At 43.1% G+C, this 16,645-nt stretch overlaps 1 protein-coding gene across 2 annotated transcripts; it reads left to right on the top strand.

The window, feature by feature from the left end:
• Positions 1–1,991: 1,991 nt before the first annotated feature.
• Positions 1,992–10,210, top strand: LOC110510015 (uncharacterized). 2 transcript variants are annotated; one of them, XM_021591276.3, is made up of 3 exons: positions 1,992–2,149; positions 5,322–5,411; positions 7,745–10,210. In XM_021591276.3, exons 2-3 carry the CDS (start codon positions 5,372–5,374, stop codon positions 10,012–10,014), a joined length of 2,310 nt encoding a protein of 769 aa, XP_021446951.2. In that variant the 5' UTR covers positions 1,992–2,149; positions 5,322–5,371; the 3' UTR covers positions 10,015–10,210. The 2 variants fall into 2 exon arrangements, with proteins under 2 accessions (XP_021446951.2, XP_036823851.1); XM_036967956.2 differs by lacking the exon at positions 5,322–5,411 and having other exon boundaries at positions 2,006–2,149.
• Positions 10,211–16,645: the final 6,435 nt, after the last annotated feature.

Genomic DNA, 16,645 nt, shown 5'->3' on the forward strand with positions numbered 1-16,645 from the left:
GCGTGTATTACTCTGTAGCGTGTATTACTTTGTAGCGTGTATTACTTTGTAGTGTTTATTACTTTGTAGTGTTTATTACTTTGTAGCGTTTATTACTTTGTAGCGTGTATTACTTTGTAGCGTGTATTACTTTGTAGTGTTTATTACTTTGTAGTGTTTATTACTTTGTAGCGTGTATTACTTTGTAGTGTTTATTACTTTGTAGTGTTTATTACTTTGTAGCGTGTATTACTTTGTAGCGTGTATTACTTTGTAGTGTTTATTACTTTGTAGTGTTTATTACTTTGTAGTGTTTATTACTTTGTAGCGTTTATTACTTTGTAGCGTTTATTAACTGCACAACACAAACGGAGAGGAAATCTGAGACAATTGGCATCATTGTGAGTGCGGCTATGCGTTTTTGGGGATTCCTTTTTCTTTTTCTGCGGAGGCATTACAAGTAATCATGTCGATGAATGCCCCGTCCTCACAGGCACCTGAGGGATGGGATTTGAATGTGACTGAATGAGTGGGATGGTTGTTTGATTTATTTCTGTATTTACTCAGCTCCCTCTTCCCATAATGGAAGATATTTGTATTTTTGTTTTGCTTCAATACCCCGTACAGTAGGTGGCAGCAATAACCCAGTATGTGTAGTCTGACATAAAGCTTTAAAGAAGAAAAATTATGGAGGAAGAGGGAGGGATCAAACTATCCGCTTTGAAAAGTGAATCTCCGAACATGGGAGTTTCTATGACTGGGGTAGCAGTAGATATAAAAGTTGACCAGTTGAGGGCAAAGCTTCCCGGTGTATGTGATGCTTGTCGTTTGATGCAACGCAGACAGGGTGGTGAGTGGGGAAACAGAAGAGTCATTGTCTGTTCTTTTGAGTTTTGAAGTTGAGTCTTTGCCTGACAAAGTGAAGTTAGGATATATAAGTTATCCTGTACGTGCCGAATACATTAAGATGTTACAGGTGACAAGCTTATGAGCATGTGTAGGAGGGAGGGTCCAAGGTGTGAGACATGTGCAGAAGGGCATGAGACCAAGGAATGTGTAGTATTAGGGAAAGTAGTGGAATGTGTTAATTGTAGGGGTGCCCATTGAGCTGGTGATCAGAATTGCGAGAGCGGCAAGTTGAGGTTTCCAGGGTTAGAGTAGTGCAGAAGTTGTCATATGCTGAGGCAGTGAAGAAAATAGAGGTAGGTGGGTTAAGGGGGAGGAGTGGTGAGAGTAGTAGAGATATATACCAGTACAGAGGGAGGAGTGGTGAGAGTAGTAGAGATATATACCAGTACAGAGGGAGGAGTGGTGAGAGTAGTAGAGATATATACCAGTACAGAGGGAGGAGTGGTGAGAGTAGTAGAGATATATTCCAGTACAGAGGGAGGAGTGGTGAGAGTAGTAGAGATATATACCAGTACAGAGGGAGGAGTGGTGAGAGTAGTAGAGATATATACCAGTACAGAGGGAGGAGTGGTGAGAGTAGTAGAGATATATACCAGTACAGAGGGAGGAGTGGTGAGAGTAGTAGAGATATATACCAGTACAGAGGGATAGGCCAAAAAGTGATATAAGTTTCAGTAAAATCTGATTTTTAGCATTTATAGCAATGGTTATTTATTGTACTGCAGGGATGGATCGGAAGTCTCAGAAAATTGAGGTTGTGGTGGCAGCTGCAGAGAGGTATTTGGGTGTGCGAGACTTGTCAGCAGAATAGTTACAGGGTGTGTTAAGTGGTGTTGTCCCATCCTATCCTTTCAGGATGATGGCAAGAGGTAGGAATAAATACATGTAATTAGGGGAGTAGGGTGGTGTTCATTTTATTTTAGATCATTTTGAAATTAGTGAGTGTAGTGTTAGATGGTAGGGTATTTATTTAGTACATGTTTATTTAATTGTTTTATATATATTATTATTTTCAAGCAAAGTATAAGGGAGTTGTACTCCAGTCTAGTAGGTGGCGGTAATGCAACAAATTGGATGCCAACCGCCGTTAAATCTCATAGAAGAATGGGCGTGTCTAGAGGGGCAGCTGTTGGTCTAGGATATTGGGAGCGCAGTTCCATCGAAACTTTGAAGACAATATGTTGAATCTTATTTTAGGTGCTGTTTTGTAGTGCATGCTTCACCGAAGAGAGGTGGCAAATCGCGGGCTAACAATTGATCCGTAAGTAGAATTTGTCATACGTGTCGCTTTATTTTTGTTGTTGTGCGCTTTCTGAGCCTCAAGGCAAATTACCCGTATGGATGCATGCATTTAATTCCATATGGCGCGTGCCCATGGCTCCCTAAAATCAGGGGTCGGTTTAGGCTAAATTAAGTTTAGCACCACTGAAATTAACCTTAACGGAAAGGTTTAATGTTTTTGTGCATCCATTCCCTGTGTCATTTCACGTTTGTCTTGAGTTATTTAGGCGCAAACATCCGGCCGATATTACGAAGTTCTGTGATAAAGTCGCTCTCACTACAGTGGAAGTTAACAGGAATACGATTTAGATCGCGAAAACGTCTATCATACATGTCAGACTTTAATACTGGCCTGTGTCATAACTCGGGTTGATGTCTTCCCTCGAAGGAGCCATTGATCATATTTTTCCTACCTCGAGAAATGTGTCTAGCATATGTGTTCCTATTTGTCTGCCTGTAGTCCAGGATGCATTGCATGGTGCAGTTTCCAGAGATCATCTGGAAAGCACAGCATGTCGACCAATCGGGTCCACGTTGTCATGCTTCGTCATGCGGTTGCTAAAATAATCCAATCTCAAAATCAGTGTGTTGAGAAACGTGCTTATTTTTCTCGAAAGTACGCAATGGCCCGATTCTAAAGCTATACGATATTTCAGCGAGTAAGTTAATTATCTCGGAAAATATTTGTAATGTTGACGAAATCCGTGCTAGTGTAGTTTTTTAGCTAGCGTCCAATAAACTCCCATTCACTCCTTGAAGGAGAGCGCGCCATATCCCAGTATTGCACAGCCTTCGGCCCATAGACGTAGCATAGGCAACGTTTCCCATGTCTAAAAAAGAATATCTGCCTTTGCGAATGTTAGAGTCCACACTGTACGGCTGGTTGAACATGGTGAGAGAGCTGTAAAATCGCCAATACAAACTGCACTAACCAGCTACGTTAATGCTTATATTGTCTTCGGAATTATTTCGTGTAGCTACGCTAGCTATCCGGCTCACAGAGAGCATTGCATTGTGGATTTTGTAGTCGACTTGAGCTGCAACAGATTTCCAAAACGATTTCTCATTTTACCAACCTTGTAACGCCAGAATGAAACATTTTTTCACCATAAAACATCGTTCTCACACAGTTTAAATACACTTAGGTTGGAGTCATTAACTTGTTTTCCATCCACTCCACAAATGTATTGTTAACAAACTATAGTTTTGCCAGTCGGTTAGGACATTACTTTTGCATGACACAAGAAATTTGTCCAATTGTTTACAGACAGATTATTTCACTTATAATTCACTATCACAATTCCAGTGGGGCAGATGTTTACATACACTAAGTTGACTGTGCCTTTAAACAGCTTGGAAAATTCCAGAAAATTATGACATGACTTTAGAAGCTTCTGATAGGCTAATTGACATAATTTTGAGTCAATTGGAGGTGTACCTGTGGGTGTATTTCAAGGCCTACCTTCAAACTCAGTGCCTCTTTGCTTGACATCATGGGAAAATTAAAATAAATCAGCCAAGACCTCAGACAAAATATTGTAGACCTCCACAAGTCTGGTTCATCCTTGGGAGCAATTTCCAAATGCCTGAAGATACCATGTTCATCTGTATAAACAATAGTATGCAAGTATAAACACCATGGGACCACACAACTGTCATACCACTCAGGAAGGAGACGTGTTCTGTCTCCTATAGATGAATATACTTTGGTGCGAAAAGTGCAAATCAATCCCAGAACAACAGCAAAGGCCCTTGTGAAGATGCTGGAGGAAACGGGTACAAAGGTATCTATATCCACAGTAAAACAAGTCCTATATTGACATAACCTGATAGGCCGCTCAGCAAGGAAGAAGCCACTGCTCCAAAACCGCCATAAAAAGCCAGACTACGGTTTGCAACTGCATACTTTTTGGAGAAATGTCCTCTGGTTTGACGGAACAAAAATAGAACTGTTTGGCCATAATTCCCATGTTTATAGGAAAAAATTAGAGGCTTGCAAGCTGAAGAACACCATCCCAACCGTGAAGCACAGGGGAGCATCATGTTGTGGGAGTGCTTTGCTGCAGGAGGACTGGTGCACTTCACAAAATAAATGGCATCACGAAGGAGGAAAATTGTGGATATATTGAAGCAACATCTCAAGACCTTGGTCGCAAATGGGTCTTCCAAATGGACAATGACCCCAAGCATACTCTCAAAGTTGTGGCAAAATGGCTTAAGGACAACAAAGTCAAGGTATTGGAGTGGCCATCACAAAGCCCCAACTGCAATCCCATAGAACATTTGTGGGCAGAACTGAAAAGGCGTGTGCGAGCAAGGAGGTCTACAAACCTGACTTCGTTACACCAGCTCTGTCAGGAGGAATGGGCCAAAATTCGCCCAACTTATTGTGGGAAGTTTGTGGAAGGCTACCCTAAACGTTTGACCCAAGTTAAACAATTTAAAGGCAATGCTACCAAATACTAATTGAGTGTATGTAAACTTCTGACCCACTGGGAATGTGATGAAAGAAATAAAAGCTGAAATAAATAATACTATTATTCTGACATTTCACATTCTTAATAAAGTGGTGATCCTAACTGTGAATAACTGAGTTTAAATGTATTTGGCTAAGGTGTATGTAAACTTCTGACTTCAACTGTAAATTAAAGGAATGAGTGGTTTTGGGTTGATTTTTCAATTTAAAATGCTTTTGGGAAACTGGGTTGTTTACGCAAGCAGCCGAATTCAGATATTTTGCTAGCTAAGAGATTAACGGGCTAATCTAATGTGATGCTCCAGACCAATAATGGACTAGAGGAGCCTAACGTTACTCCTTACAGTCCAAGGACCTTACACGTTCTGTTTAGAGGTGAATTGGCTCTACAAACGTGAAAGAAGAGGGCTTTATCACATTAAAATAATTTCACAACTGCAAAATATACACTTGAGGACAGCTCATAATGTCTAGACTGAAGCAAATGGAATGGCAAACACACAGAAACCATGTGTTTTAATACCATTCTGCTCCAGCCATTACTACAAGCACGTCCTCCCCAATTAAGTTGCCACCAACCTCCTACTCTGTACACTGTTTTAACTGGTTAACACTTGCACCCTACAGTATTTTTCAGTAACAACGTGTTTGGTGTCCATCTTCCCTTTACCCACAGGTGTTTGGAGACGCAGATAGCTCATTAGCACAGATTGTCAACGCTTTAACATGGAAAGATGGCAGTGTGGGAAGCCTAACCCTATAAAAGGTGTAGTAATTTAACCTTTTGTTTTTTGAAAATGATTTCCCGCTGATGTATGTTTACAAAACCATACAAAAAGTGCTGTGTTAACATATAGAGCATGCGTTGGTGGCTCTTAAAAAAACTCCCCCTGCCAGAAGATACTATGTCAATAGGCGCTAAAGGAAGTTTGCGTCTATGAATGGGCCACTGTTTGGTAGCACAGAGAATTTGACCAACCGTAACTTGTCAACACTTTTAAAGACAACCAATGTCTTCTAAACACCCATGTCTAGTTGCAGAGGGTTTGTTTTAATTTAGAAAATGCTTTATTAAATATTTTGATCCAAAAAGAAAAATTAGCACACGCATTTAATTTTTATTTGACCTTTATTTAACTTGGCAAGTCAGTTACGAACAAATTCTTATTTTCAATGACTGCCTAGGAACAGTGGGTTAACTGCCTTGTTCAGGGGCAGAATGACAGACTTTTACCTTGTTAGCTCAGGGACTCGATCTTGCAACCTTTCGGTTACAAGTCCGACGCTCTAACCACTAGGCTACCTGCCGCCCCATTCATACACCATGTGGGTAAATCTGATATGGTCACACGTAAGACTGATTTGAACATAATTTTTGGGGGGAATTGGTACTTTGGGTGGTACCACTGTGATACCAACTTTCTGGGTAAAAAGTCTGAATACATAAAAAAAAAAAAAATTGGGGTGTGGATCAGAAAACCAGTCAGTATCTGGTGTGACCACCATTCGCGTCATGCAGCGCGAAACATCTTGGCATAGAGTTGATCAGGCTGTTGATTGTGGCCTGTGTAGTGTTGTCCCACTCTTCAATAGCTGTTCGAAGTTGCTGGATATTGGCAAGAACTGGAACACGCTGTCATACTCGTCGATCAAGAGCATCCCGAACATGCTCAATGGATAACATGTCTGCTGAGTTAGCAGGCCGTAGAAGAACTGTGACATTTTCAGCTTCCAAGAATTGTGTACAGATCCTTTCCACATGGGACAGTGAATTTTCATGCTGAAACATGAGGTGAAGGCGGCGGATGAATGGCACGACAATGGGCCTCAGGATCTCGTCACGGCATCTCTGCATGCAAATTGCCATCGATAAAATGAAATTGTGTTTGATGTCCGTAGCTTATGCCTGCCCCATAACCCCACCGCCACTATGTTCACAACATTGACATCAGCGAACCGATTGCCCACAAGCCGTACACTCTTATCTGTCATCCTCCTGGTACAATTTAAACCGGGATTCATCCTTGAAGAGCACACTCCTCCAGTGGCCATCAAAAGTGAGCATTTGCACGCTGACGTCGGTTACACCGCCAAACGGCAGTCAGGTCAAGACCCGGTGAGGACCACAAGCACGCAGATGAGCTTCCCTGAGACGGTTTCTGACAGTTTGTGCAGAAATTCTCCGGTTGCGCAAACCCGCAGTTTCATCAGCTGTGCAGGTGACCGGTCTCAGACGATTCCGCAGGTGAAGAAGCCAGATGTGGAGGTCCTGGGCTGGCGTGGTTACACATGGTCTGTTGTTGTGAGGCCGGTTGGACATACTGCCAAATTATCTAAAATGATGTTGGAGTTGGCTTATGGTAGAGAAATTAACATAAAATTATCTGGAAACAGCTCTGGTGAACAATAGAGGCCTTCTATTGTCCCCCGCACAAGGTGCACCTGTGCAATGATCATGATGTTTAATTGGCTTCTTGATATACCACACCTATCAGGTGGAGGGAGTATCTTGGCAAAGGAGAAATGCTCACTAACAGGCATGTAAACAAAAATGTTTACAGAAAACAAACCTTTTAGAGAATCTTTTTGTGTATATGCCACATTTCTGGGATCTTTTATATCAGGCCATGAAACACGGAACCAACACTTTGCATGTTTGCGTTTTAATATTTTTGTTCAGTGTACTTCTGTCTTGTGCTCGTGCCTTAGGTGGTGAGCATTCAAATCGTCAGCTATACACAAAGAGCCAAGTCTAAATCAGGTTATTAATACTTTAATACGGACTGTTTGGTAGCGATGTGTGAGAAAGGAAATTCCACACTCGGGTTCTAAAGGAGCAAGGATCCTGGAAGCCTACTGTTGGTTCTTTATTTTTCATTAAGAGGCAGCACTCTTGCTCAGAATGAAAAGCTTTTTTTTAAATAAATAAAACATTGTTAACATGAAATGTAGGCTATGTTCTCATATATTTGCATACAATTGAATATGCAGCATTATTATAAAATGCCCATCATAACCTTAGTCAATAAAATATAGGGCTAATGCAATGAATGTTCCTAGTGTATATTTTAACTCAACCCCCTGCATCTCATTTTGCAGGTGAGGACACTGCTGTAAATGTTGAGGACCAGAGTAATATCTCTGGAGGAGGTGATTCCCATCAGGAACTACAGATGGACCACTTTGGACATCCTCTTTTTCGTCTGAGCCCGTCATTGAGAGCTGAGGCTGTGCCGCAGACGCTGGGACATTCAGACAGTTTCAGACTAGACAAGCATCTGGGTGTGTCTCGGAATGTTGAGGAGATCCTGGACTATTGGAGACTGGACCCTGTTTGTAGTCCTGGAGGTTCAAAGACAGGAGCTGGAGATCCAGAGCTATTACCAGTCGGTAACAAGACACCAACAGCTATGATGGATGTTCCTGTGTTTACTCTAGCCTCACAAATAGATCTGTCCAATGGAGGAGTAACATATGAGCCATGTGATGTTAAGAAAGTACCTACAGAGACCAAATGCAGTGCATTGACCTCCCTTCAAATTAGATCCAAAGAGAAGCAGCAGTCAGAGTCTAGTAAAACGAGTGAATTGGATTTATCTCAGTGTAAAAGTGAGATTATGTCTGAATGTCCTGAGATGAAAGTTGAGGATCCTATTTGGTCATATTATTATCAGATTGAATCCGGCATGACTCCAGTTAAAAAAGAGTCCCTAGAAAATGCTACTGTAGCTGTCAAAACCAAAAATGAAGTTGATTCTGAAATGAAAGTTGAGGATCCTATTTGGGCATGTTATTTTGCAGAACAGGAAAAAGGGGTGCCTAATGTTGAAAGGAAAACATATGCTGCACATGTGAAAGAAGAACCTGTAGATATTGAGATTCCATTTAGCTTTGCTCTTGGTTCATCTTCACCGGAAAACGGTGTTCAGCTGACTCTGACTGACAGATGTGATCAAGATGGAAACGGGGGCCTAAATGCAGTGAAACCTGCCGAAGAACAAGGTGTGAAAAACTCTACAGAAACTTACTATGTGAAACGGGAAATGGTGGACATCAAAAATGAAGATCCCATATGGGCTAATTTTCACCTGAATGAAGTAAAGGATTTGAAGCCAAAATATGATAATTTAGTATCTCTACTTCCGTCAATGATAGAAGACAACCATCAGCCACCAATCTTCAAGAAATTGCTATCATTGAGGACTGAGAGTACGCAACCCATCCATATGGTCAACGTATCAGTGCCTGCAATCACAGGAGGGCAGGAATGCACTATGACCTCTGACCCAAAAGGCTCTTCTCAGCCCATTTCACACCAGCCCAGCAAAAAGAAAAGGTTGGAGTGCGAGCCTGGTGACAAATCACTGGCCTCTAACTCAACACAGGCAAATACAAACCAGAGATCACATAATAAGCCACAGCAGCAAGATGGAACACCAGGCTTTTGTACATCTACTCATTCTCATCATACAGACATTTCCCAGTCAGACTTGGGTTCTCAGTCAAATACGACAGACCGCTCATTACCAATGCCAGGTATTAAACATCTGCCTCAAACATCAAACATCTACAACCAATTTAAACCATATACTACTGCAAAAGAAATGGTAAATACCTGCCAACTATGTGGGAAATCCATTGCTTCCCATAAACTGTCAGCAGAGGCTGTAAAAGGACCCGGACAGACAGACACAACTAGACCCTGGACATGTTGTGTATGTAAAGCAACATATAAAGGCCAAGGAACGTGGGTGTTTCACAGACAAAAACACATTAGTGGCTTAAAATGCCTTGAGTGTGGAAAGTGTTTTAAAACACAACATAGCTTGGATGTTCATAGTAAGACACATTCTAAGGAAAGGCCTTTCTCTTGTGAGGAGTGCGGCAAGACCTATCGCACTCTCAGCCTTCGCAACGCACACATTTACAGTTGTCACAAAACTCCCAACCATGCCTGTCAGGAGTGTGGCAAGAGTTTTAGGCAAAGAGCCCACCTACACATTCACATGAACATACACACAGGAAATAGACCCTATCAGTGTGCAGAATGCAAGGCTGCCTTCAAGTCGCCCTCCGCGCTGTATACGCACAAGACTATTCACACAGGTGAGAAGCCCTTTGTCTGCCCTCTGTGTGGCATGCGTTTCCGCCTCAATGCCTTCCTCACTGTCCACCTGAACACACACACTACCACCAAAAGAAAACTGCACAATAAGTCAGGGAAAAGACAATCGAAGAGGGAGCAGTCGGACTCTGAAGAGACCTCAGACTCCCTCTCTGACTCAGACACCCTCTCTGACGCCACCCCTCAAACCCCCACCTCTAGAGAGACCAGGAGTCAGAGGAAATCGAAGCAGGTGGAAAACTGAAGGTGAATGGAACACTATCGTTCCTCTTTATATGCTATGATCTGATGATCCAAGGATGAAGCATATTTTTATTTTAATGTGTATATTTTACAATCTTTGTGCTTAGTGAAGCCTAGTTTTAGGTTCAGCCTAGTTACTGTTTTGTTGATTGCTGCTTCACAAAATGTTTTGTTCAAATTAAACTAACTTTACAATGTCTTTGTTTATTTGTTTCTATTGGCTGTTGTCATAGCACAATGGGGTCCTCAACATTGATCAAATCAGTGAACTGGAGAGCAGGATATGTTACCTCTCACAGCAGCCCATGTGTACATGCACGTGTGTATTTGTGTTAATATTTGACTATTATTTTTCAATACAAAGGAAACAGGTCAGAACAAGCATAGTATTGTAAGGGTCATATTTCCCTGTGAATCCTTTTGCTGAAGCACTTGATTGTGTGCTGGATGTTAACAGAATGGGCTGTGTGGCACAGGATGTAAGTGTGATATATTGTATCATTGAGCAGTCCAAACTGCTGAGGACTACCACAATGCAACACATTAGACCCACAACTGAAGAGCAGTAGACCCCATATATTCGGATGTATCTGTATTTGTTTTTACAAAAACACTGAAGACCTGTATCAGGTATATGAATTAGATGCTGATTGCACAATGTATTTAATTCATGGATAAATTACAATTGTGTAGGAAATTTATGTTTTGATTTGGTGATAGTGATAGAAAAACAGAAAAAACCTTTGTCTAGGACTAGTATATATCAGGGCCATATAGGCTAGGGCCCAATGAAGTTTCAGGTCCATTGTCAGTAAAAGACGAATGGTCAGGTCACATGCCCATGAAGAAGGTACACCAGGTGTACCACTAAGGGGCAGCAGACTCCATGGATCCAGAGTTCTGATAATGTATGTCGGGGATGGGCAACATTGATGGGGGAGGGGGCCACAAAAAAATAGAACTCATGAGGGGCTGCAGTGGCTCGTGGGCCACATCGGGAAAAGTTTACAGTGATAGGCTCTATTAAATGTATAACCTACAAACAGTATAAGTTGCAATTTGTGTTGGTTTGGTCATAATTAGAGGTACTTTATCTTACCCAAGTGGAATTAATCCCTTCACTTGACCTCTGAGTGGCCCTTGATTTGTCAAGTCACTCACTCCATTCATTGGAAGCCATGGGCAACAGGATTGACTGTATATGAATGGACAAAGCCAGCAGTGATGTCACACCATTCATTAATATGTGAAGACTCAATGGCGCATTTGAAGACTAGGAAATCCATTTTAGTGACTAAGATGGCATCTAATGGGAGACATTTTCTAGATAACATCAGAAAGACAGAGGCGAAGCAAGAGGGTCCACTACCGTCTAAATCTGTCCACGCAGGAATACAGCGATAAACCGACGTCCTGCCTTCCCGCCTTAGGGATAACGACTCATCGTTTGGGCAGGGATTGGAGACAAGACAATCTTGTCATTCATTATATTATGCAGTCAATCTATCCTATAGACGGGTTGATTTTTTAAACAATAAAACCAACTTGTGTACAACTATGGGGCAAAACAGACAGTTGGCTTAGATTGTTGACATGTAAACTATATTTTGTCTCCAATGTTTATTAAAAACATAACTACATTTGCACTATAATCACTTGTCTTTCAAACGCATCTTGGTTAGCTAGCCAGTGAATTTTAGCCATATTAGTGTTGACATGAAATCAGTCAAAACACTTCAAAACAAGATATGGTATCAACAACATAATTAAACTAGCTGAAATGAGCCACATATGATACCACACATTAACATTTTTTGTCATTGTTTCTGGCTATACAGAACCACAACAACTCATAGGCTTCTGCGTGTGCATCGTTTTCGTGACGTTGTCAGCTAAGGAGGGGTCTACTGTTACCAACTCCTCAGTAAGAAAAGTAGCTATTGGCTGTCCTAGAAGTCGCTGAATGACGTCATCGTCTAATTTGCATAATTGACCATGTGCATGTAATTGTGATGGATGCTGTAGGAGAGAGGAATACTGTCGTGGGAGAGATAAAAAGTGAGTATGTTTAGAACTACAAATGATCAAGCTGCAGAGAGAGGCACACACAGCGAATAACAACCAGATATTTGAGGCCATACTCCTCCTTCAGCACTTTATGGATCCCATTGTTAATCCCCATAACAGAGGCATTGTCAGTCCCTATCCCCAGGAGATTCTCTTTTTTAAGACAACACTTCTTGAGGAAAGCCACAACAGCACGGGCTATAGATTTGGCATCTCCTCCCTCCAACTCAACAAGCCCCAGAAATGTTGATATAATTGTCTGCTTGGTGTCACTAAAGTACCTTATCACAACCCCCAGGTACTTAGAAACACTTACATCCGTGGACTCATCGAGGAGGAGGCTGAAACACTGGTCACCCACATCTGCTACCAACTTTTTCAGAAAGTATCGTGCTAGAACACCATTAATCATTTCTGTGCACTTTGTCCTGTGCATTTTGAAGTGGGTAGCAGCAGTGGAGTCTGAGAAAGCAGCTCTACATGCTTCTCCAATGTAATCACATGCCAGCATGGAACACAGTGTTCAGCGATAGCTAATGCCATGGTGGCCTGAGCCTTTTTTGAAGAGTCATGTGTTTTTTTTTTTACATCACTAAGTTTGGTGTAGAAATCAGCCTGACAATACAGGTAGTACGCCCGTGTATCATTTCCAATAAACAGCTTCAACCATCCATGGATTCAGGGTTTGATTCCCACTCCTTTCTGTATTTTTGAGTGTACAGTTTAGACTGAGACATGATGAGCTAGCCAGCTAGATGTTTAGCTTATGTCACAGAGAGGCACACACAGTGGACAAGGTGAGTAAATGACTGAGGCTCTGTGGGTCAAATGCAGTGATTTATTTTTGTGCAGTGTGATTTATTTTAGACAAAGAACATTTTACATTTACATCCCGCCCTGAATGTAAGCCAGGGCGGGATCCGCCAGTGGAGGCTTCCCGCATGCGCGATTCTCTTTGGGACGGGGGTGGGGCCCACGGCAGCACCCGCTGCTCGTTGAGAAGAGTAAGAACGAGTCTCCAAAAGTCTCCAATAACACCAGAAAAAGTCGCTAGATTTGTCGCTAGTCGGTTTTTTGAAAATGTGTAGCTAGAGGGGTCTGAATATTCGCTAAATATAGTGACAAAGTCACTAAGTTGGCAACACTGGGATCCTGCCCTCAGGCTGCTGCTGCCTCTTCTTTATTCTCCTTCTTCTATGATATCATGGCGGTCCGCAAACAATTGTTTACGTGCATGCTTACACCTACTGAGCTGGAATGTACGATCAATCACGATCTGCCCAATTCTGTACTACCATAAAAATAAAATTCAAAACCAAATAAATTCAAAACTTCTACTATACCCTCCCGCAAAACTCCTCCCCAACCCCATTCAACTTGATCTATATCATGCTGAAACACTCCACCCTTAGGATTGTTCAGCATGTCAACAACCATTTCAAGAGTAACATCTGTCACCCCTAATATCTATTTTGCCATCTCCACAATAACCTTCAACCTGGCATTTCTGCTTTCCACAACCCAAGTCGTATTAATAACCTTATCAATAAAAGCTATGAAGTCAACTTTTATCATTGTCCAAGTGTCATTTGACACTGCACATTCATGAGCACAACATTTCTGAAAAGGCCTTGAAACCATGCCAAGACAAGCACCAACCCTGACAGTAGGTGCACTTACTACAGGTACATCCATGTAAGCTCCATCAGTCCGCAATGTATTTCTACCAATCTGTTTTACAGCCTCAGCATATGATACATCATGACTGATCCTGTATCTCTGAGCCTCTCTATCCTCTCTCTGTACCTGGCATCCACCAAATGCTGCACTGTGTTCTCCCCCACAATTACGGCCGTTAACCTTGACATTGTTTCCACATTCACCGTAATCATGTTCCCCTCCACACTTGGCACATCTTTTCTTTCCTTTACACTGAGCAGTTACATGTCCCATTCTTTGGCATTTAAAACACTGCAGTGCATATGAGACACATTCTCTAACATTAAAACTAAGGAATCCTGTCTGTACTTTTCTCAGCATCACTAATAAGCTTTCACTTCTTTGACACTCTTTCCTACTGATGAACCTTTTGGCCTCCCTTCACATTTTCTTTAATATTATCTGTGGACATAGATATTGGGAACCCAGTGATGACTCCCCTCAACCTCTCATAAGCAGCACGGACATGGCTTTTAATCTTCTTCCCATTAAGCTTTTCCATTTTCAAAATCTTCTCTTGCTGAGCCTGAGATGCAAACAGATCCACCTGTACTCTCCAAAACCTTTCCCACAGCACCACCTGGGGGTGTAGACTCCAGTCCACTTCCGGCGGGCCATTTCTCTAAAGCATGTCCGTTGCCTGGTTCAGGACCCCGGGGATGTGTGCTGACCACAGTGGCACTAAGCGGGTCTGAGCCCACAGCAAGAGCTCCGGAGCCAGTTTGTGGAGGTGCTGTGAGCTCAGTCCCCGCTGTTGATTGATTGTCTGATCTGACCAGGACATACTTCCCCTCCAAGTAGGGCAGGAACTGTTGGAGTGCCGCCCTGAGCTCCAGCACATTGAGCCTCGCCACTCCATGCGAGGCTCCAGCTTCCGCTCTCTGCCATTCCTTTGAACAATGTCCCCTAACCCGCTAGCGAAGCATCGGTGCACACTAGCTCCCCGTGGTGGACTCTGTTCAGTGTCACTCCCTCCAACAGGAAGGAGTGAGAGCGCCATTTTGACAGAGTCCTCACACATGTATTCGTCACCGATAGCTGACGATGTCTGTTATCTATGGTGCCACATGGTGAGAGTTGAACCATCGCTGGAGTGGCGGCCTGAGGTGAAGAAGGCCCAGCAAATCAACAGAGAAGCCAACGTGAGTAGGCCGAGTAACTTCTGACACTGTAATACGGACACGACTCGTCCTGTATCTTCCCCAATCTTACCTAAGGGAGACGTGCTCTCATAAGAGTTGAGTCGATCAACATCCCCAGGACCACCATCTGTGAGGGAGTCAGGTTGCTCTTCTCCCTGTTTAGGGTGAGGCCCAGGTCTTGAATGTGCTTCAAGATTATCTTTGTGTCTGCTAGCACTTTCTTCTCTGTTGATTGAGCACACACCAGACAGTCGTCCTGGTTGTTCAGCAGTAGAATGCCCTAGGACATGATAGTCGCTAGGACTGTGTCCATGCACTTTGTGAATGTACGTGGCGCCAGTGAGAGGCCGAATGAGAGGACTTTGAATTCATAAGCCACTCCTTCGAAGGTGAAACGGAGGTACTTCCAGTGATCTCGATGAACTGGAACGTGGATATACGCATCCTTCAGGTCGAGCGTGGTGAACCATTGGCCACTCGAGATTGCCTGCAACACCCACGCTGGCAAGAGCATCTTGAACTTGAGCTCTTTTAAACATTTGTTGAGGCCACACAGATCCAGGATCGACCAAAACTATGAAATATGTGGAGTAGAACGCACTTAGCCATTCTAGCGGCTCTAAATTTCTGATTGCATCCTTGCTCAGGATCTCCAGCCGGAGCGCCTCCTTCCTCACCCCATCTACCACTGAGGTGACTCAGATGCCCCTGTAGGGCGGCGGCCTGAATTGGAACTGGAGCTTGTGGTAGGGTGCGCAGTTGCCAAAAACTCCTGCAGTGTCTCTGTCTTTGCTCAGTCTTGTAGTCTGCTGTATGATGTTGTCGAACCCTGGCCCAAAGGTGGAACCTAATGAAGGCGAGTTCCAAGAATATTTTCTGAACTGGCGGTGGACGTTTAGACTGCCAGCCAAAGATGGAGGTGTGAAGTCACCATTGAAGCCAAAGCCTTGCCTTTAGCATGTATAATGTCCATCTGGAGCATAGTGAGCAGCCTTGACACCTCTGTGGCCTCCTTAAGAAGCTCAACACCACCCTCTGGGAGGCAAGAGATCAGCAAGACATGGTAGGATTGCAGCATTGTAGCCGCATTTACGAGATGTGCCATGATGGTAAGGGTCTCGAAAGTGCTTTGCATCCATTCGTCGCTTACTCTTTCAGGTCCTGGTTCGAGTTGAGGCACCTTGCCAATGATCTCCTTGTCAAGGAGGATCATGGCAGCCACCATGTCATCAATCACCGGATAGTGGTCTAGCCCCAAGGACTCTGCATTCCTTAGGAGAGTCCACAGCCTAGTCTGGTTGTCGCAACAGAATTACCCTCTAGGACAGGACAGGTCATATAGGCAGGCAGAGTCTGCATCCCCCGTGGGCAGAGGTACCCTGCATCTCTCACAATGAAACGTAAATGTAATTCCTCTGTGAAAGTGAAGCCAACAGTGCGATTGTAACGGTATCCCTCGTCATCTGAGGAAGAGTAGTCAAGATCGGACCAAAAGAAACAACGATTGACAGCTGCCTCTGATTGGGAACCATCCCAGGCCAAAAGCAGAAATACAAAACATAGAACAAAAACATTGAATGCCCACACCAACTCACGCCCTGACCAAACTAAAATAGAGACACAAAAAGGGAACTAAGGTCAGGACGTGACAGTGATATTACTATGTGTCTATATTATACACTGTGCAATACTGGAATAGGGAAA

The sequence above is a fragment of the Oncorhynchus mykiss genome, chromosome 29, assembly GCF_057628025.1.
Source record: "Oncorhynchus mykiss isolate SJ-2025 chromosome 29, ASM5762802v1, whole genome shotgun sequence".
Lineage (NCBI taxonomy): Eukaryota > Metazoa > Chordata > Actinopteri > Salmoniformes > Salmonidae > Oncorhynchus > Oncorhynchus mykiss.

Excerpts from the sequence above, each read along its gene's own strand:
- LOC110510015 (XM_021591276.3), top strand. The coding sequence starts at position 5,372 with ATGGAAAGATGGCAGTGTGGGAAGCCTAACCCTATAAAAG. Across the intron at positions 5,412-7,744 it reads GAAGCCTAACCCTATAAAAG|GTGAGGACACTGCTGTAAAT; the intron begins GTGTAGTAATTT and ends CTCATTTTGCAG.